Below are 21,905 nucleotides of genomic sequence, written 5' to 3'. Positions count from 1 at the left end.
TTTTTTAGTTTAACACTGTTTACTGTATTCAGTGTTTTAATTACAATAATTAAATTTAAAATTTCATCCTAAGATAACGTGTTAGACAATGAATTGAGAAACATATTTTACATTTTACCAGCATGCACAAATCTATCATTAATAGAAAGAGTTGTGCAGCTAATTCTGACTGCTGACAATTAGCCTCTCTAGAATTTTCATACTGAACTGCATAATAAACTTTATTATGGTGTCTGCTTGGCTGCCTTTATTGCTTTGCAGGAGACATATTCAGCTGAAACTAAAAAAGGTGAAGCAGCTGTCTTTCATAAGTTTTTTTGGCAATTACCAAGCAAACAGATTATATAGAGTTAAAAATGGCCTGTGTGTGACTGGAGGGAAAAACTGAAGTACAAAACTGTTCTGAAAATGTTAGCATACAGTGCCTTTGCGATATGCTACTGTTGAATTGTAAGCCACATGGAAAAGTGCTTTAGCTTATAGAACATCCTTACACTGTTGACATGAAAATTTCCTAATTTTCACATTATCTTGATAAGAATGAGGAAAGAGTCCAGCAGTTTCACTGTACATGCTCAAACATCTCAGATATTTTCTCTGACCATATATATCATCATTATGTGCTAAAAAGAGAAGGACAGGTCGCAGCTAGGGCATCGAGGTGCTGACACAGAGGAGGAGCTGGAGTTCAACGCTGTAAGTGGGGAGTGTGCTTCCTGGCAGGGATCCCTTGGGTGTGCATGGGACCCTGCTGGTGGCACTTCCTCAGAATATAGTTTAGCACTTTGTTCTCCCCCATGGCGTAGTTCTGTACCTTAGACAAAGATTAGTGGTTCATGTGTCAGGTCTACTAATTGTATCTGGTACACAGAGTCATGAGCAGGGGAAAGACTATAACATAGGACTATGAAGGAATGACACTGAGGCCTGAACACAGGAGCATGACGCAAGGGTAAACTGCGCGTGAACTGAGCAGGGTAAATTCTTCCGAGGAAGGCAATATGCTAGGTAAAAAACTTTTAAGAGTAGTTCAATAGTAGGTCTTCACAAATGCTATGCAGGTTATTTTGCTTATTCATTGTTTGGCAGCGTGCATAATTTTATTTTATTTATATGCAGACCAACACAAGTGAAGTGGCAGCTGATGGTTGCCAGTTGCTACAGGAGAAGCGGTAAGTTCTGTAATGTTTTTCGTAATTGGTTGGAGGTTAGAAACATTTTTTGTAATTATTTGGGGTTGTTCAGCCTGGAGAAGAGAAGCCTGGAGAAATATATGAAGGGAGCTTCTAAGAAAGATGGAGAGAGACTTTTTACCAGGGCCTGAAGTGACAGGACAAGGGGCAATGGTTTTAAAGTGAAAGAGGGTAGGTCTAGATTGGACAAGGGGAAGAAATTTTTTTAGGATGAGGGTGGTGAGACACTGGAACAGTTTGCCCAGAGAAGCAGTGGATGCCCCATCCCTGGAAGTGTTCAAGGTCAGGTTGAATATTTTAATTTTATTTTATTTCAATTATTAAATTGTTTTTATCTCAACCTACGAGTCTCCTTACTCTTACCCCTCCAAGTCTTTCCCCCATTCCCTGGGGGTGAGGGAGGGTGAGTGAGCAGCTGTGCGGTGTTTGGCTGCTGGCCGGGTTTAAACCATGACAACTGGTCCTAACGTTTGTTTGAAAAATCAGTTACATATTATTTTGTTAGGAATTTTCTGCGTATATGTAATAAAACATGACTTTTCTTTTAAGTCCAGGAAGTATGCCTGCACTGACTTACGCATGAAACACTCCTTGTGCTGTTAAATAAGTAAAATAGATAAGATAATACAGCATAAATGATCCGATAGAAGGTTTTTTTAATGTAATTATACTACCATCTGATCTAACATAAGTAATTAGATTTTAAAGTTGCTTAATTTCCATTCCTTTTCAACATTAAAATAGTATTTGCATTACTTAAACAAAAGACAGTCTAAACGTGCTGTATTTTCTTACTGGGAATATAACACGCCAATAAGTAAAATGGAAAGAGACTAATCTTTCCGGGTTTTTTCATCACCTAAAATGCATTCAAGACACTCGATGATGTAAATGATACTCTTTCTTGCTGTCCCATTTTGTCACTCTCTTTTATGCTTCTTTAGAACTTTGCAGAACAGACTTCTGTGATAAATAAGTGTGTTTTCTCACTCTGCTCAGTTATTTAATACAACAGTGAGAAAAGGAACGGGACTGAGGGAAGTCAGTGAATTAAGAACAGTCAGCACCACCCAAACCCAGACAGATAAACTGTTTTCCCAGCAAAGGAACACAATGGTTTGGGCTGCTTTTTAGATCATTTATGATTCATTGGCAAAATTCCCAGCTTCTCATGTTAATACATAGCAGGTCAGTTTGATCTCTACCTAAGGAAAATAAAAATAGAGATATCTCAACAAACTTTTTTGTCAGATATTTTACGGATATGAGGTTTTAGATTCACAGGGTCTATCAGTCCTTTCCATAATAATCAAGCTGAACCAAAATGGAAGGCAAAACTTTAAAGAATAATTACTTTGCTACCAGGTCTGGGCAAAGGAAAGACACACAATTAGTATTCTGATGGAAGGAAGGACAGGCAGAGTTCAGCTGTTACACATTTTTATTTGACCAATCCATACATTTGCAGCCTCAGATGAGCCCTGGTATGCTTGATACAGCTTGTCTAGTAGATGTGTCATAGGCCAGTGGAGTCCTAGAGGCAGGTCAAAAAAGGGCAAAAATCAGGAAACTCCTCTTCATTAAGTGATGTAATTTACAGAGTAATTTGGACTGTTTTCAAATGCCCTTAATTTTTACTGTCAGTAATCAAAGAATGTTAAGCTTGGTTTTATCAAATTTGGTCTTACAATATTAAATCATGTACTCAAACTAAAAAGATGAAGTGATGTTAAACTGTATCATTTTCTCATCAGATATTCTTTTTTATGTTTGGATATGTGGATAGATGTTTGTTTTGTTTGCAGGTAACTACCAGAAAGCTTTAGAGAAATACAAAGTCATTCACAGAAAATTCCCAGAGAATGTTGAATGTAAGTTGTTTCATTGAGTGGTACAACTATTAAAAGAAATTTTATTACATTGAATGTGTGTGTTAGTAATAGATGATGTAAGTATTTTTCATAGGAAAATATTTTAATGAACTAACACTTTTATTCATGCTAATGCTGCATGTCTTCTGTGACAACGCTAAAATGCAATTTAAGAAATCTTAGGGTAATGCTAAAGAAGAGAGATGAAAATAAAGTTTAACTGTAGCAGATTGGTTGTGTTCTTTCTCATACATACTTCCTAAATTTTATAACTATGCTACTTATTTAATCTTTCTTATGATAAAATATATGTATTTTTACTTCTAGTCCCTGCTAGTTGAAACTCCTGATGTAAGTTTCTAGATATGAGAAAATCTTATTTTTAAGTTTTACCAAAGCCAGGCCTTCCAAAAGGATGTAGAGGGTGAGAGATTTTGTTGTTGTTGGGTTTTCTGGTTGGTCAGTCAGTCTCTGGAAAATCCATAGAGAATTTCAAACTAAACTACAGGAAACATAACTTTGAAGAGTAAGACATTTTGCAGAATCGATCACACCTGTACTTTAAATGAAAAAGCCCTGTAGAAAATAGGGTTTGTCACTGGTTGTGAAAACATCCTCTGACATCCCATGCCGTGCCTCACTAATTCCAAAATAGGAGGAGGTTGCCCACAAGCCGACGCTTTTAAATACTATGTGAGAAGAACGTTCACTTTATTTTAAAATAAAATTGTGTCATTCTGCTTTAACATACTGCTTTTTTAAAGAGGAAGCATACAGCTCTGTTGTAATAGAGCAATTGAGTAGCATGACTCCTCAAAGTTATAAGCAAAATGTCATGTTCATATTGGTCACACATATTTCAGAGGGGTAGGGTATTTAGTAAACCTTTTAGAATGCTAATATTTTTCTGAATGTAGTTTCTACAAATAATGAAATGGAGGCAGGAGTTAAGACAATTTAACTGATTTGAAAGTTTTTTGCTGCTGAAACAGCGGTTCTTCACTCTTCCCTCCCCAGCCATGTGCTCACAACCATCTTCCTTATGTCATTCTGATGCTTGTATGATGCCTCAGTGAACAAGTTCAGCTCCCTAAACCAGCGGAAAACTAACTTAGCACCAAAAGAAAGTGACACATTTGTGAAAGCAGTCAGGAGAGTAGTGGATCTTGTCATGCTTGTTTCTATTTCAGAGCCAGTTCTTTCAAAGGGATGTTGACAAACACATAGGAATAGCAACAATGTTTTCAGAGTTTGGTATAGTGTCTCAGGAGACTGTTTTTAGGGGTTCTTTTGGTTCCATCCATTCCAGTTATAGTTGATCTTCATGTCTGGTTTGTTGGGTTTTTTAAATTTTATAAATACTAATCTTTAAAAAATCAACCACAGCAACAGGAAAAAACATTCTGATTCACTTGGCATTTGTAAAAATGTTTTCAACAAAATGCTATTGATAGTGGCTCGTTGGTAATAACTTAGTATCTTTATTATGCTTTCCAGTTTCCAAAATATTTTGAAAATGTCAAGAGTTCTGAGCCAGATGAGTTAGTATATCTTGTGTCTTCCATATATAAAAATGGTATTTGTATTATTCATGGATATAGACACTGCATCGCAGAAAATGTTGAATTATTTGCAAAATATCACAACTTGCATAGAGTCACCTTGTATTCACAGTTATTTGCATTGTTTACCATTCCATATGTCCAGTTTGTTAAAGTGCACTTGCAGTTTGACCTGCTTGTGAACCTTTTTTAACAATGTTTTGCTTTTCAATTAGGCCTCCGATTTTTAGTTCGTCTCTGCACAGATATGGGGCTGAAAGAAGTCCAGGAATATACGACAAAGCTCAAGAAAGTGGAAAAATTAAAAGAAATAAGAGAGCAGGTAAGCTTGTTTGTTTCTGTGATTATACAGTATCCCTGCGTCATAGATGAAGCTAAAATAGTGTTTATTGTACTTCAAGATAAAATGTATATTAACTGCCTGGTTTAGAGAGGCTTGTGTTTTGCGTTTTTTTGGTTTTTAGCTTTAAATTACCTATCAGCCTTATATCTGTCTGATTTTCTATGATTTTAAATACTAGTGAAAGATGGGTTATGTGGATATGATGGGAATGCTGGAGCCACCCACATAATTCAATGTCTCTGGAATGTCGTCTTTCCTACTTATTTGCCAGACTGTATAAAGTGTATTTATGAGCCAAGTAATTATGCAGCTATAGGGAGAGAAGGGGAGCCTAAGAATTTGTCCATGCAATAGAACTCCTTTTTGCTATATAGAAAGCTGCAACATTGACAGATTACATAGGTAGAAGTATATTATTCATGTTAGTGCCAATTTTTAAACTGAAAAAAAAAATTTCCATGGAAAAGCTACAGGCAGTGAAAGGTATGAGATCATAACTTGTGTTCTATTCAGAGGAGTGAATGCGTGTGTGTGTGTGTGTGTGTGTGTGTGCATGCGCGTCCATCATTTTCTTGCTATTTCTGTGATAAAGTTAAGATTTTAAAATTAAAATCAGCTTCCTGTTTGGAAAACATTATCCATGCTGTTGAGCTGCAAAATGTTCAAGCTTGCTCTTCCTATCCAGGGAATTGCCTCAAAGCTACATAGTCATATTAGGACACCTTAAGTCTTACCTATTTTACTCTGCTCTTAGTAACACTTACTGACTCCCTTTTGATGTCAGATAATGTGTAAATGCATCCTTAGTTACTTCATTTTTACTTCCATTCCAGAGAGTCTGAGTATGCACATGTACACTAGGACATTTTAAAAATGAAACTCAAAAAGGGAAACACTGGTCAAAAGATTCCGAATTTATGCTACAACCTTACTTTGGGGGACTAGTTGAAGTATATTGGTTTGGACTTTCAGTAAATGTAAAATGTAAAGCAGATGGAAAAACGGACAAAACAAAGCAGTCCACAAATGTAGTGGGGCTAATACTTGTCCATGTCTCCACCATAATGGTATCAGTAAGCAGAACAGATGACCAGATATAATGTTCCTATTCTGCAAAACTCGTAATTACGAGATCTCTCTGAAGTGTGTTAAACAGGCTTTGCCTGGCTTCTGTGGAATATCAGTTCAGTGTTGGTGATGTACATACTTCTTTGCAATAACTTCCAATATCCAGTGCTTTACTTGGGAAAGCTCAGAGATTAAACCAGTTAAAACTGGATCATTTTATAGTTGGCGAGAGAGGCGGGGGGGTGGTTGTCCCTGGAGATGGAGAAGTTATCTATCTCCTTGCGTATAATTCCAGCATTTTTTACACTGAAGGTGTTAATTATGTACCATAGATCTGAAAATGCTGAGGATTCTAAGGAAAACACTTTTCCTTTAAGAAAGTTAATGCCTGAATATGTAAAATAAAAAAAAACAAAAAACAAAAAAAACCCAACCAAACTGTCACATCTCTTTCTGTTTATTTCACGTTGGAAGCAGGAGCTTTCCAGAACACATTTCTGTACTTTCTGGGGGGGAAAGGCTACCAGTAAATATTTAAAAGATGAAATCATTACTAAGATTTTAGTAACACAGAAATTATGTTTAAATTATGTGGGTTTTTTTTTTCATTCTGACTACATTGTATTAAGGGACTTCATTGAGTAGTACCTGAATGACAGAGATATCAATGGAATCCAGTACAGATGCATGATAGCACAAATTACTGCATAGTTGTTTTAGACTGTTCAGACTTTAATAGTGATCATAATTCAGCCATGACAGGGAAAGCTCACTCTGTGTATTATATTTCAGTATTCCTGTTTTACGAGTCTGGTGACTCTGTTCTGTCACAAAACTAACCTTTCAAAGCAGAATCATAGAATGGTTTGGGTTGGAAGGGACCTTAAAGACCATCTAGTTCCAACCCCCCTGCCATGGGCAGGGACACCTTCCACTAGACCAGGTTGCTCAAAGCCCCGTCCAGCCTGGCCTTGAACACTGCCAGGGAGGAGGCAGCCACAGCTTCTCTGGGCAACCTGTTCCAGTGTCTCACCACAAGAGATTTTTTTTTATGTCCAATGTAAGCCTACCCTCTTTCAGTTTAAAATCATTGCCCCTTGTCCCGTCACTACAGACCTTGGTAAAAAGTCTGTCCCCATCTTTCTTGTAACCCCCCTTTAAGTACTGATAAAATCTCCCCAGAGCCTTCTCTGCTCCAGGCTGAACAATCTCAACTCTCTCAGCCTGTCTTCATAGGAGAGGTGCTCCAGCCCTCCTCTGGACCTGCTCCAACAGGGCCATGTCTGTCTTGTATTGGAGATGCCACATCTGGATGCAGTACTCCAGGTGGGGTCTCATGAGAGCGGAGTAGAGGGGAGAATAAGGTATTTATGATGGCACTTCTAATCAGTCAAAGCTTTAAGGAGATCTGCCTAAATATTTGCCCAGAAAAGAAAACAGCCTTTTAAATTCAAATAAGCCTGATTCTATTGTAATTTAAACTAAGCCATTTTCTTTTAAACAAAACTGACATGCACTAGATTTAAAAAACAAAACAAAACAACACCCTAGCCTCCTGCCCCCTCAAAACCACCAACAACAATAGAAACAGCTTTCTAGTCAGCTCTGTCTGATCCCGCAGGTAAATGCATGCTTTCAGCCTTAGCTCAGTGAGATTCTGAATGGCAGCAAAATTCTGCCCCTGCGGTTCCTAGTACATTCTCTTCAGAACCTCTGAAGCCGATCAGTTGCTTTCTGCTCGTTCTTGCAGCAACTTGCCATGGAGGGACGTGCTCCCATCTCCGTCTTCTGGCTCTCTTGTCTGCCACACTCTGAAATCTCCCAAGTTCAGTGTCTCCTCAAGGAAAGGAACAACTTTTTCTGCCCCCCAAGGAACCCACTGACCCAGTTTTCTTTACATCTACAATGGTGTTGATTTTTAAGGAACAAAGACTCTAAGAAAAGATAGATGTTACAGAACACACTGTGATTTAGTAGGCCACTGTCCTGTGTTAGAAGTTTAATATCTTTCAGTGACAGAATCTCAACATCAATGCTGTCTTGCAAACAATAGCCCTGCAGTTCTTTTTTGTTATTGGTATTACATCTGGGTTTCCTTCCCCTGGTTTTGGGTTTGGGGATTTTTTTTGTTTGCTTGGTTGGTTTGTGTGTGTGTGTTTTTTTTAGTCTTATGCCTACCATCTGGCTTTGGAAATTACTAGGTATTTTTGTCCTAAGAAATTCCTTCTGTCATCCATGAGCACATAGTCATAAACTATACTTTCAAGTTCTAAAATTACCAAATATTAATATTTCACCATCTAAGTTTCCAATAGGAACGCTGCTTTCAGTTAGCAACACCAAATATAGTTCAATTCCTGCTCCCAATTTCAGGCTAACCCATGATTTCTTGATTGCATACAGTAAAGAGAAAATAGATAAATGCTAGTGTAATATACCTACATTTCAAAGTCTGCACACATCCTGCAGAAATTTATCAAAATTTGCTATTCTGGCATTGTTTTTCCAGAATAAGTATATCCACATGGAGTTTGTACCAAAATAAATATTCTGGAGTACTTATTTCACTCAGTTCTCAAATACGGACAAGTTGTTAAATACTTCCAGCCAAGAATCTGGGAACATCTGTGGGGTTCATTCCCTGTAGAAATTCTTCTCCCCGCCTCTCACAGCATTGGATTTTTACTGTAACCTTCATATGTTGGTTTCGGGTTTTTTTGTTTTGTTTTTTTACTGCATTAATCTTCCTTTTTCATGTTGCAGTTTAAAAGACAGGTAATAGTGTAAAAGTTCACACAACCTTCTTGGCACTGATTTATACACACATTACTATTTATTTCCGTTAAGTGAGCTTAATGACTGAAAATGAGGGACTGATTGGGTGTGGTGTGAAGCAGTGATGATAGGTGCAAACACTGGGGGGGACTTACTGCCTTTACCTTCAGGCATCTACATCTGGACTAATCATCCTAAATGTCTTTTGCAGTCATGGGAGAGAAATAGGCATTTTTAGGGTGGAAATCATTTGACCTATTTTAAATGTCTGCTTTTAGTATGGTATGACTTATAAACTACTCACTTGGAACTTTACAGGAATTAGTCATATGCTTAAGTTCTAGTACTTCTATAATATTTTGGGAGTGAAGTCCTAGGATGTAAATGCCATGAGGGCACTATCATATAGGGACCGCTTCCCTCTGGCAGACAGAAGCTCAGCTTCCACTGGCAGACCTGTCAGTCATTTAACATTTGGAGAGTCTGAACATGCTTCTTGAAAGACAGATATATGCTGCTTCACTGGACTGTGAATAAGATATTTAATCCAAAATTCAGAGAACATATTTTAGACCTGAGGATTTCCCAAAATAAATAAAAAGTATGAGAAATTCTGGTTTCAGACTGGATTGCTCCAAGACCATTCCTGGTTTCACGCTAGGCTTGCTGCTTTCCTGTCTGACTCCTGTGAGTTTTTATTTAAGGGCTCTTCCTTTTTCTGTTGGCATGAATCTTGAAAGTTCTTTCACTTCTGTGTCATTCCAACTTTGCCAGACTCTGTGATATTTTTCTGGTGAAAAATGAGTGAAGAAGCTACAGTAATTGACCTGAACACATGGTTAGATAGTGTGCACATGTGTTTTAATCAGATACTGAATTCATATTTTGAAATAAGATGCGGAGATTACTTTATTAATAGCTGAGTGCTCTAAACACCAAGTTTTTGTACCTACCCATCAAAAAGTCCTTCACTGAGATGTACCTTCTTGTAATTGTCAAGATATATGCAGGAGAAATTTGGCATTTTACCAGGAGAAGCCAAGTCTGCCATGTGATACAGAGGTATTACTTTCATAAACTGTTAAAGTTTTCAAATAACACTAAAAAAAACACAGCTGGAAGATGTTTATGGTACCTTCCTCAGTGCAAGAGAGCTGATTTTTTTAAACACAGCTTTTAAAGTATTTACCTTCACCTTTATCTTGCATTTAACACTCAATAGCAAATTAAATTTTGCTGTGAAGTACTGTGCTGTGCCAAGTATTCAAAATTTAAGATCTATGGGGTGAATAGTTCTTTTTATAGATTTCCCTACTTCCCCCCCTTGAATCTTTACAATAATAAAACGCTTGTGGGCTTTACAAGACGTTAATAGGCAGAGGCTACTTTGAACTCGTGCAAGGAGGGCTATGTTGCCTGTTTTTTCAGCTGTACTTTACAAAGATACATCTGAACTATTTTTATGCACATTCCTTGTATAAATTTTATCTGAAGAAAAATAATTTATTGAGACATTCTGTTTGAATTTCATAGAAGTTGTTTTATGTAAACATTGGATTTAACACTGATTTTTAAGGACAACTTTGTGCATTGAAAAAACGAGGTTTATTAGTTACAGTATAGTAAGCCTAGTTTCATGTTCTACTCTTTTATTAATAAGCAAATTTGAGTTTTCAGCAATTATCTCTAATGTATATTACTAAATGGGGTTTTTGTTCTGTTCTTTTCAAACTTTTTTCACTGTTCTCTAGCGCATTAAATCTGGCAGAGATGGCAGTGCACGTAGCCGCAGAGAAGGAAACACTGGTGGTGGTAAGTACTTAATGCCTCTGCTTACATATCAGATTTGTCAGCATCCTAAAGAAAATAGTTTTTCTTAAAGTGTTTGTAAAACCACCTTACATTTCGAAATGCACACAAATATGCATTGAGTAATATGCAATTACTTCACAAATCTTGTTTCATACTTCTTGATTATCTCATTGCTCTGTTGAAACTTCAACTGGTATAGTAGCGTGGACTTGGTCTAAGATTTGTGCTTTATATACAGATCTCAGTGTATTCCTAAAGCTAAATTTCTACTTGTTTTCAGTATTGTGGACTTGAACATATTTATCCCATTAACTTTGGAATATTTACTATAAGAATCATTTATTATAACAAAATAGAACATGTAAGCCGTGAAAAACAGGAGTTCATTGTGACTTTATTTAACATAGAGAAAAGGGAATTTTGTCCCCACAATCTAGTCTACTACATTAGGTGTTTGTTACAAGTTCAAGAGGCTATTTTGTGCAACCAGCTCCCTAATAAGGAGAAGACACCTGTACTGTCTTTAAGCTCCTTCTTCCTCTTTTCCCAGTATAGCCAAGTTGAAGTACTAGAGTTTTCCATAGAGGAAAGCTTGCTCTCTGACTTCTAAGTCTCTCTGCTCCTATAGATCTACAATGCTGACTTTCATACATGTAAAACTCTAGCAAAGTAAGTCTGGAAACTGACCTGCTTTGTCTTTTCTGCACTAGGTAGTCTGCATATTGCAGAGCTAATGATTTTTCCCTCCCATTATTAAATCTATGAAATGTTGGTAATGTTAAACCTAACTGTTCCCTGCTGCTGCTCTAAGGAAACTAGCAGACTTCAGGTTCCGTCAGCCACCTGGAAAAAAAATCCCTACGTTGACTCAAAAAGGAAATGGTTTCATTGTATTCTGCTTTTGGTTTATCTTAGTATCAGTGGGTCTCATAAAAAGATATCCCCTATAAACTCTTGCTGCTTCCCTTCCTTTTACAGAGAAATAATTTATGGATTTTTTTTTTTCTTATTTGGCAATTCTGTTTCTCCACCTACATAGCAGGCGCTACTACATTTATCCAATTCTGTAAAGTCAGAAAAGTCATGGAAATTACTAGTGTAATGTTAAAATGAACTTAGAATGCTGTTACATTTAGACTGCTCTCCTGGGTTCTCTAAGGGTTAAGAATGAGTGTTGGATGCTTAGAGAGATCTCATTCCTTTTTCAGCTCAGCAGTTTCACTAGAGAAGCTTTTAAATCATTTCTTGATATGTAGAAAAAACACCATTCACCTAGGATTGAATTTTACCTGCTCTGGGCCTCAGGCCAAAGTAATTCTTGGGGTGAAATTCCTTATTTTGGTAACAGAGAGGGATGGAAACGTTTCTGGACTCTCCTTTGTTACATAAGCCCTATGATCAGGCAGCCAGCTGGGGGGTGCCAGCAACACAGCAGTGTGAGACAGCATCGGGACCTTTTTTCTGTCGTAAAGTGGAGATCCACTTTGGCTTATCATGAACAGAAATGAAGAGCAGCATTGGTAGCAGGCAAGCGTATTTACAGCTGTGCAAAACATTGCATCAGGCATGTAGAAAAATGGCACAAAGGGTCTATTTTCTTACAGCTACATTTTGTAATTATGACTACTCTCATTAGTGAAAAAGGAGTATGTTCTTGGGAGAGAGTGAGTCAGTAATTTAGCAAAAAAGGATATAAATAATGATCAAGCTGGAAAGATGCTAAGCCAGTGTTAATCCCCCAAACTACCAGTTTGTCAATGATTCTTTTAAACACAGAAGTATCTATGGAAAGTTGTCTTTTTCTAAAAAAAAAATTAAAAAATTAAAAATCCCTTCCCCTCCCCTCCAAAGTTGAACACATGAGGAACTTTGACTGCAGGCTCTAGTAATTCCAAGGCATTACTCTTTCCCCCCAGCATCAGAGTAACTGGAGAAGAGCAAATGCAGACATTTAGGATGCTAACATAAAGAGGATGAGAGGGTAAGCAGGGTCAGAATTGACCTGGAATTTGTCCTATCAATAATTCTTAGATTGTTGCTCAAGATATTATGTCAAATTCATGAAGGAATGGAAAAAAACAGTTTGGGAACAGGTCTGTGTAAAAGCATGTTTGAGAAGTCTCTGTTAAATTCAGTGCCAAAGATCCAACCTTTCTGGAAATGACTCAGCAAACAAGCAGAGGTACAAAGAAGGTTCTGTATTGAGCCTGGAGTTAACTTTCTGCTGGGATTCCTAATTAAAAGTTGTGGTGAGATGTACTACTTATGTATTTTTAGAAGGAGTCAAAGGCATTGCACATTTTTAAAGTAGTAATGTTCACTCTAGGGAACCTTATCAGTGAAGAAACCACACACTCACAGCAACAGATGTTAAATTCTATGTAGCAGTTTGTCTACCTTTTACTGAGGATGACTGAGAGATTTTGTCCAATGTTTGGCATTATTCACCTGGGCTATGACTCTGTATTTTGCAGTTTAATAAATTTCTGTACATGGCCTGTGTGAAGACACATATGAAATATAAACATAGGTTATTTTACTTCAGAACCTTAGTACACTTTTGATAAACTAATGGCTTCAAAATAATAAAAGAAACATTTCTATACATTTTAAGATTAGTCTTTTCCAGTGGTGTTGCCAAGACCAAAATGGACCATTTTCCTACACTGTATGAGGGATTTGCCATCGTTACTGAACCCAGTGAAGCATGGAATCCTCCTTAGTTTAGTACTTATTAGCTAAATTAAAGTACTTACTAGCTAAATGAAGTGTGTATGCATTCCAAATATTTTAGGTATGAGGCATGTTTTACTTCTTTCCTCTTACCATCTCACTGTCCCCATACTTGCTGGCATTCTTAACAAATTTTTTTTTCCCCCCAAGTATTTTGTTCCTATATAGTTATTTATATTAGGAGTATTAATAATTCAGGCTTCCTTGTCTTAGAAAATATGATCTAAAATTGCTTTTGAAGAGAAAGTTAAGAGGAAAGAGAACTAGATCAGGAGAGTTTGTACTTCATAGGACACCTACTACTTGGCCAATATAAATTAAAACAGAAGGTGCATAAGATGCACCAAAGCATAATTTGAAGAGTATGATTAGTGTATGCATGGATGGTAGACAGAACAGAAAAAGGGAGACCAAGAAACCTGACATCTATATCAGTGTCAATTAAAGTCTGCTCTTGTCTCATGAAAAGGATAAGCATTAAATCTAAAATGCTTACCCAAAATTGAACACACTGTTCACTCTTATTATAAAGAGTGAAATTTTCTTCTCCCCACAATTATCAGATTTATGATTTTCAATCTTTTTGATTCATGTTGGAAGCAGATGACATTGGTTCACTCCCCTAAAATTATTTTTTAATTTAAAAAGAGAAAGAAAAAAAGAAAAAAAAAAACCCAAACCAAAAAACAGCACAAAACCCTGGAGGGAGCTAATAGTACATCTGAGTTTAGGCAATTCTCAAAGATTTCCTTTCCAATAATCTTGTTTTCATACTCACTTTTTTGTGTTTTGCAGAGATGTGATAGTGACATCCAGAATTTGGAAGTTAGGACACTGTGGTTTTTACTACCCTAAGAGATTTTTACTGTTAAATAGCATAAGGCCTTCCATAGATAAGGGAAAGCATGACTTCAAGGAATATATTACTGTAGCAGTGTTTACTTGGTGTCTGCATCTGCCCTGCTCTCTGAATGGGGAGTTTTGTACTGGATGAGAGGGGAGTTTTATACTGGATGAGAGGAGACATGCAGTCTCGGATAGGAGCCCAAAGCAGTGTTGAATTCAGAAGATGAAAGGCTGAGCACTTTGCGTTCTCCTTCTTACCTAAGCCTGTCCAGATGAATTTGGGATGGAAACCATGCGAGAATAATTTAAGTGTCTTTTCCCATTTTTATTTCACCTGTGACAATGCCAGTGGAGAAATGGGTTTGTCCATCCCAAACAAACAGCCCATATTCAAACACCCTTTACCAGCCCATAGGGATCTCCTCATACTATATGGAGGCACATTATAGATGTTAGGGCTATAAGCATCCCAAATAATCTTGACTGTGATAAAGGCAAGAGATTCTTTTGTTACCCTGCAGCCAGAACTTCACGATCACTTACATTTTCTAGGCTTGTGTGCCTGTTGATTAATTACAAATTGTTGTGGGATAGTTCCATTGGCTGTGTGTGGAAAAAAAAAAAAGAGGTTTTTTTAAATAAACAGGGAAAATACCTGAATGAAGAAAACATCTTAATCTGTTTTCTGCATCTGAACTCAGCGAAGAAGTTAGCTGAACTGACACACCATAAACAATTTTCATTCCACCGAATTTCAAATCAAAATGAACTGCAGTGGACTTAAACATTGCATCTGCTTCCCATGCTGTTTCTTGGTTTTAATATAATATTCTGCCTTCTAACCAAAGCCCTCTCTTCTCTGAAGATGGTGTCTTCATTCCAAACATCACAGAGCTGCATTTAAACACATTCTGGATTTGGTGTATTTGTAGTCTTTAAACACATTAGCCCACTATGGACTTTGTTACATAAACATTTTACAGAGGAGGTAGAATACCAAATAACCTTACTCTTTGATATCTTTTCCTGATGAGTAGAATGGTACTAAAAATTCTAATTTATGTCCTTTGTGATATTGGAGGAATTTCTATTGCAGTAGTCTCCTCACTGTAACTGCAACTAGTGAGATTCCTTTTAAAAATAAATATAATGGATTTTTTGGATTGAAGTGATATACACACAGATATCTTGCTAAGTAGGAAGTACAGAAACACTTAAAAAGATTTAGAATCTTTTTTGTTAGATATCACTACTTAAAATAGGATTATTCCAAAATAGGATTACTTTTGCAGTATGTTGCTTTATTCCTTATTCTGCCATATAAAATTAACCATTTTTTAAAAGTTTTATACTTTGATTCTTTTTTTCCTTCCAAATTGTATGTGGAGGAGTTAGTTCAAATTAATTTTTGTAGGAAGTTGAAAAACTCTCAGTGAACAGAACATGTTATACTTGTAATACAATAATTTAAATATCCTAAATATAACATTGTGGGCATGACTTAAACAGATGAGAGGAAGGAATGCACTGTAAAAGATATCAGTGTGCAGAGTATATTATTTATGTCTTTATATGCATAGTTCCCAGTTAAAGCTATTGAACACAGCCTGTGAGGGGAAGATAATGTCAGCATGATAATCCAAGTCTCAGGTATAATCATTTTACAGATTAAATATATTTATAAATCAGATTTTTAAATTATATTGACCAGCTTTTCTCAATCAGTTACTGTTGCTTTTCAAACTGAAATCTGGAGCCATGTTCCTGCACTCAGTTTATGTGTATGCATCCACTTTATCAACGTAGAGTGAGTACACTGGGACTGGTCTCCATGTGAACTACAGTAATAACATACTTTATAAATAAAAGCACAAGAAGTAGATAAATAAGCAGCATGTATTAATTGCAGTGAAGGTTTCCTTAAATACAGAGAGCAATTTATTTCAGCAGTGGTCTTCCATTACTCAAAAACTTTATTTAATTAGGAGCATGTGTTTGTACAGTTACTAGACTGATGCAGATAGAATAAATTTGTAGTTTGAGAAATGTCTACCTGTAGTCCTTTGATTGCAAGTGCAATCAGATGGATGTTAACAGTCATTAGTAGAGAAACACTATTAGTAGGGAAAAACTACAAAAAAAATTCTTATCCAGAGTTTTTATTATTATCCTTTGTGCCAATGTTAGCTTTGTTTTCTTCTGTGTATTACTTTAGTGAAAGTTAATTTCATTCCCATAATTCAAAACCTGGAATGTGTATAAAATCTTCTTCCTGTTTTGGTGGAGTGGGGGCAGGAAACGGTGTGTAGAAACTGTAAAACTCACCTCCCAAAAGTATGCATGTCTGTGATAAAATGCTTTAAAAACAATTCCTCCCCTGAAGTTCTCTTCACTATAGGATACCAAAATCCTGAAGTCTACATTGCAAGTTTATAGTCCTTAACATTGGCCAAATTGTGTATGTATGTATACTGAGTAAAAACACATAGATGATTTATCTGCAAACAGAACTACAAAAAGTAATTTCAAGATGAGATTTAAACTTCTGGCAGATCATGTTATATGGTCAGCGGAATTTTTAATAGCTGCCATATTGGCAGCCAGATCCATGGCAGAGTGTCAAGAAAAGCCTTACCCCAAATGGCTCAGCAACTAGGACACTCCTCCTGAAAGATGGAAGGAAGGCATTGACCTCTCACTTCCTGAGGTGCTGCCTGACATCTCTGTGTAAGGTAGATGGTGGCAACCACCTCGTACTCTCTTCCAGATGTACTTTAAAATGAAAGATGCTTTTCTTCCACATTTTTAGGTATGCTCAGAGCATAGTGCAGTCCATGGAGAACTGACATGGTTTGGCATATTAGCTTAATTTAAACTAACTGTGGACTGCTACCAGAAGAGATGTTAACCTTCCCCTCACTCCTACTGTAGATATAATAGTTATATAGAGGTAAGGTGAGCTGCGTTACTCTGCTGATCCACTTGAGAAAAAGTTTTCATTAGATGAGTTTTAAATGTATCAGTAACCTGCTCCAGCGCAGCATGCTACCACTTGACAGCATGTGGAGCGGGTGTGATTCAGGGCAGAAGGGAAAGGGTGCTTCTTTCTGTGGCAAGGTGGGACTAGATCGGTAGGTTCAGGGTAAATGGAAGGTGGAACTCCTTAACTCAGGTTATTTCGGACGCAAAAATTTTAAAGGGGCTCAAGGGAAGACTGAACAAGTTCCTGGAGAATAAATCAATCCATTATTAAATACAAAGAGCTGCCCCCTTTCCCCAAACACATGCTTGATTTACAGATTTTTGGAGGCTAGGAAGTTATTAATGGAGAGCTACTGTATATGCTTGCTCTACTTATGATGCTCTTCCCTAAGCACCTTGTTGTTCTTTTGTATGAGCTGTAAGCCTGTTTAGATACATAATTTAATCTAGTAAAGCATCCATATGCTCTTACTGCTTAAGTATTAAGAGGACACTGTGCCCATAGATACTTACTCCTCATAGTTTTTTCCAGTGTGCATTTAGTCAAAGTGGGATGTACTGATCAAATAACTTGCTGCTTCTGGAAAGAACAGTCCAGCCCCTCTCAGCACTTCTTTTCTTTCCTGTTCCTGGTCATACGTTCTTGCTGCTTCCCTTGTGCTACTTCTAGCATTAATCTAACCCTTTGGTGAGTTGGTTCAGTTCATTAAATGCAGTAAATAATGTGTTTGGACAACTGAATCAAGTCTGAAGCCTACAAAGCTACATTTGTGTGAACAGCTACATTTGCTCACTGTAACAGCACTCACAATTCCATTTACTGTATTGGCTCATAAATGGCAAGTGGAGCTGAGGCACCAAGGTCACATGCTGAACACCCTGCAGGCGTTTTGCTGCTCAGGGTGGCCATTTTGGGCAACTCAGTCATAGCAGTAAGTGCTTAGGGAACTTCAAAGCAGAGCAGTTGGTGAGATTTAGATACTTCAAGGGTTGGACATCCACTAGATGGGGAGAGAAAAGGGGGGAAAATTTGGCTTCAAATTTTGGACTTATTGTTTCATTCCATTTTTGGAGGTAGCCCTAATAAGGCTTAAGGGTCCTAGGATGTCCAGGAAAGCTTCTGTTTTCAATTGTTTATTTTAGGGCAGTAAGATGTACAGGTAACTTGTGGGTATTATGTTTATCCCAGCCGTTTTGGTTTGTCTACCATCCTTTCTTTTCTTTTAAGTTAATATAAAATCTTTCACCTTCCTCTGGTAGTATCACTAGAACCCATGTGTTTTCCTCCTTCACAGTTGAAAACCTTTGATATGCCTCCATCTTCCTCTTTTATTTTCATTACAGCCAGTTTTTCCTTTCTGGAACCAACCAATTAAACCTATGGAGTTTCTTTGACTAGTTCAGTCTTCCCCTAGTGTAGTTTCTACTGTATTGTTCCTGTCTGTGCATCTCCCTACTGCTTCTTCCAACTTTATTCACTTGTTTTCTATCGCACAAGACTCTGTGCCTACTCCTATCCTATGCTTTCTCTCCCTGTTAAACGTTTTGTATTCTCCTCTAAACTGTCCTCAGAATGTTTTCATCCACACCATCTTTGAAGCTCAGCACCCACCTCCTTGCTGTGCAGGCCTGTCCAAAGCCCACTGAAATTAAGAGGCAGCCCTTTTGTAATTTCACAGCTCTTTTGTTGAGCCCCCCCCCCCATCAAACCCATTGATTTCTTTCAGTTTCTCCAAACCCTTTGTTAAGCATTCACTTCTTTCATGAAACCTGTCAGTGAGAATTGATCCAAGGGAGGTTGATGTACATTAAAATAGATTTTCCTTGCTTTGAAGTTTCAGCTGTAAGCTGTGTCTTGTAAACATATTAACTGTTTGATATGTGACTGTATGTATTAGATAGTTCTTGGAGCAGAGATATTGTCTTCCAATTCAGGGCTGAGTAAACTGAAGTCTGCAGCAGTATTTATAGAGAAATAAAGGTTTTGTCATTTTTGTGGAAGTTTTTTTGGTGGGATTTTTTTTAATAGTAACAATATTTATAAAAAGAACACTTATAGTAAATAAGACAATGGAAATGTGTTGCCAAGTCCACACTTTGTAATTAATGTTTGCTGAATGAAACCCATTTTTGCTCCTAACAGATGGAGGACTTCTAATAACAGCATTGTTTCGTGTTGTAAATGAGCATGTTTGTATTTGGTTGCATGGCAGGTCCTGCCTTGTAAATATACCAAGCCAAACATGAAACGTATTCTCCTAGGAGAAAAAAAATCGCATAAAAATTCGTTGTAGCAGACGAGAGTCAAAGCTTGCCATGAATGTGAAAAAGAGATTCAGAGGAGAACAGAATATTTAAAGTGTCTGGAATACTGCTGTGGCAAGAGAATGTTAATCTGACGTTGTCTGGGCACGAGGCAGCCCTCGGAGCCGACACATTCCTTGGGGCCCCGCTGCAAACTGAGCTGCCAGCACAGTGTTTACAGCAAGATGCAGGGCCAGGATGGTCTGTATACATGAACTGTGCCTGCCTGCCATGCAGACAGCACATGCCAAATATACTCTTCTAATTAAAAGCAAAGTTAGTGTTGTATTTAACCTTGACAATATTGAACAGGTGGATCATACTAATGTATTAGTAAGCACACAGACATATGAATGTCCATATACATTGTGACAGTGTTTATATTTATCATGCTTATTTTAACTCCAAAATGTGACTGTAATTTATAAGCAACGGAAATGTCAGCATTTGAAGCAGAAATATTTTAATGTGTTTACTCCAAAGTAAATAAGGCTGTATATATATATATTTAAAATTAAAACACACGCATGTGTGGACACAGTGTCCATTGTGTTTTAATGACCACGCATTACAAACGAGTACTATATCCATCATGAAAAGATGGTTTCATCCAAATCTTGTTTGACAGATAGTAGCTGAATTTATGTTGTTCTTGTATCATGATTTCACAGAACATAACAGCATGTTATTTATCTTCAACCTTTTTTTTTTTTCCCCAGAGAGTGGTGGTACCAAAGGGGAAAGACTGAGTGCCAGACTAAAAGCTTTGCCTGGAACAAGTGAACCCTATGAAAGTAGCAGCAGTAAAGAAATAGGCAAGTGGGCATCTTATACCTTCTCGCTTTCCTGGCCCTCAAAGAGAGGGGAGATGGGAAAAACAAGTTATTGGAAGAGCATGTAAAAGTAAACAATTAGGGAAAACATCTTCCTCGTGAAATAAATGTGAAGAATGGCTTTAGCTTCATTGTTTGAGCTCATTATAAAGTAATTGTAATTATTAAGAGATGTGGCCCATGTGAATATTTATTACTTTCAGTATCTGTCTGCTGCATCCTTTAGTCGTTCTTGTGGTTCTGCAGTCATAAGTTCTTCACTAAGATTGCATTTTCAAAGGGATTTAGAAACCCAAATCCATGTGGAATGTGCTACTTCCTAAAGTGCTCTTCCTTAACCAACTCATCAGTCTTGCTGTTTCATGCACTTTTTTTGTGGTCTTTTTCTCCCTTAATGACTGTAATAAAATAAAGATATTTTTTTTTAAAAAAGGGAAGGTAAAAATAAAGCTTCTATTGCTAGCACCCGGGTACTTTGCTCTTGTGCCATGCCTCAGTTCCTGAGTGCAGTATCTTGTTCTCATTCAGCGTTCATGTGCTCTTTCTGGTCTGCCTTTCAAAGACAGCTTACAGATATATGTAACGCTAAAACCCTCTCTTGTGTTTGATTGTATATGTTTGAAACAAAGCTTAAAATTACTTGCAGGTAACTGTTTCAAATGTATTTATTTAAACCCTAGATGCCTCCTACATAGATCCACTTGGCCCACAAGCCGAAAGACCAAAAACTGCAGCAAGAAAAAGAACTGAGGAAGATGACTTTGCTGATGAAGAACTAGGAGAGGATTTGCTTCCAGAATAGCATATGGCCCACTCATAGTTTTTTTCTCCTTTTAAAAGTTTTAGCAGAAAAACTTTCATCGTGATGATTTTGTAGTGGATTTTGATATTTGTGAAATACTTTGGATATATGGTATTAAAAACATGGATTTGAAGTTGCAGTGTCTTTTATAATTGTTTTTAAAAAAATAATGCTGAGGTTATTTTACTCATGCGTAAAAACTATACAGGTATTCAAACTCATTGCAAACTCTATCAAATGCATAAAGCTTTTGCTTTCCAAGATATGTCCAATGATAATATGAAACACAGCAGCCTCTACAATTCCACCTTTCAATGTGAAATACCTCAAAGCAGTGTTGTAAGATTGAAAGTCCCATATCCTTCATCCAAAGCCAGAATTTAAGGCCTGTGAATTGACTTTCTGAAAATGTTGAATATGACCTTGGTCATCTTTAAGGCCCCAATTCAGCAAAGCATTTAATACTGATACTGAAGAAAGCATCTTAATTTTAGTCTATACTTAGCTGAACTAGGGCCATTTTGCAGTCTCTTGGCAACCTCCTAGGTACTTTTGCAGTTACAAAGATGAGGTTTTTATTTTTTTATTTCTAATGGTCAATGGGCAGGATTTCAGTCTAGTTTGTTCAGATTTGTTAATTAGATTTCAGCTTTTGAATCTTATGTTGGTGACTGTGGCACTGTCACAGAGGTAGCTTTCTACAGCCTAGGTTGAGTATGTACAAAGATGCTAGTTACAGAAATCATTTTGCTTATGAACTGAACAAGTTTGATCTGAAGTC

At 37.1% G+C, this 21,905-nt stretch overlaps 1 protein-coding gene across 6 annotated transcripts in view; it reads left to right on the top strand.

Moving 5' to 3' along the window:
• The window catches only part of IFT88 (intraflagellar transport 88), a 53,201-nt gene extending 31,944 nt beyond the window's left edge, over window positions 1–21,257 (top strand). For all 6 annotated transcript variants that reach the window (XM_074860075.1, XM_074860073.1, XM_074860072.1 and 3 more), the window contains 6 exons: window positions 1,120–1,172; window positions 2,999–3,064; window positions 4,842–4,948; window positions 10,564–10,624; window positions 20,209–20,304; window positions 21,003–21,257. In XM_074860075.1, coding sequence (XP_074716176.1) covers window positions 1,120–1,172; window positions 2,999–3,064; window positions 4,842–4,948; window positions 10,564–10,624; window positions 20,209–20,304; window positions 21,003–21,124 — 505 coding nt within the window. In that variant the 3' untranslated portion in view covers window positions 21,125–21,257. The remainder of the gene's footprint in view (window positions 1–1,119; window positions 1,173–2,998; window positions 3,065–4,841; window positions 4,949–10,563; window positions 10,625–20,208; window positions 20,305–21,002) is intronic.
• The last annotated feature ends 648 nt before the right edge of the window (window positions 21,258–21,905 follow it).

This window comes from Strix uralensis, chromosome 2, assembly GCF_047716275.1.
Source record: "Strix uralensis isolate ZFMK-TIS-50842 chromosome 2, bStrUra1, whole genome shotgun sequence".
Lineage (NCBI taxonomy): Eukaryota > Metazoa > Chordata > Aves > Strigiformes > Strigidae > Strix > Strix uralensis.
Note: the sequence above shows the minus strand (reverse complement) of the source record. Positions and strands in the feature narration are given on the sequence as shown.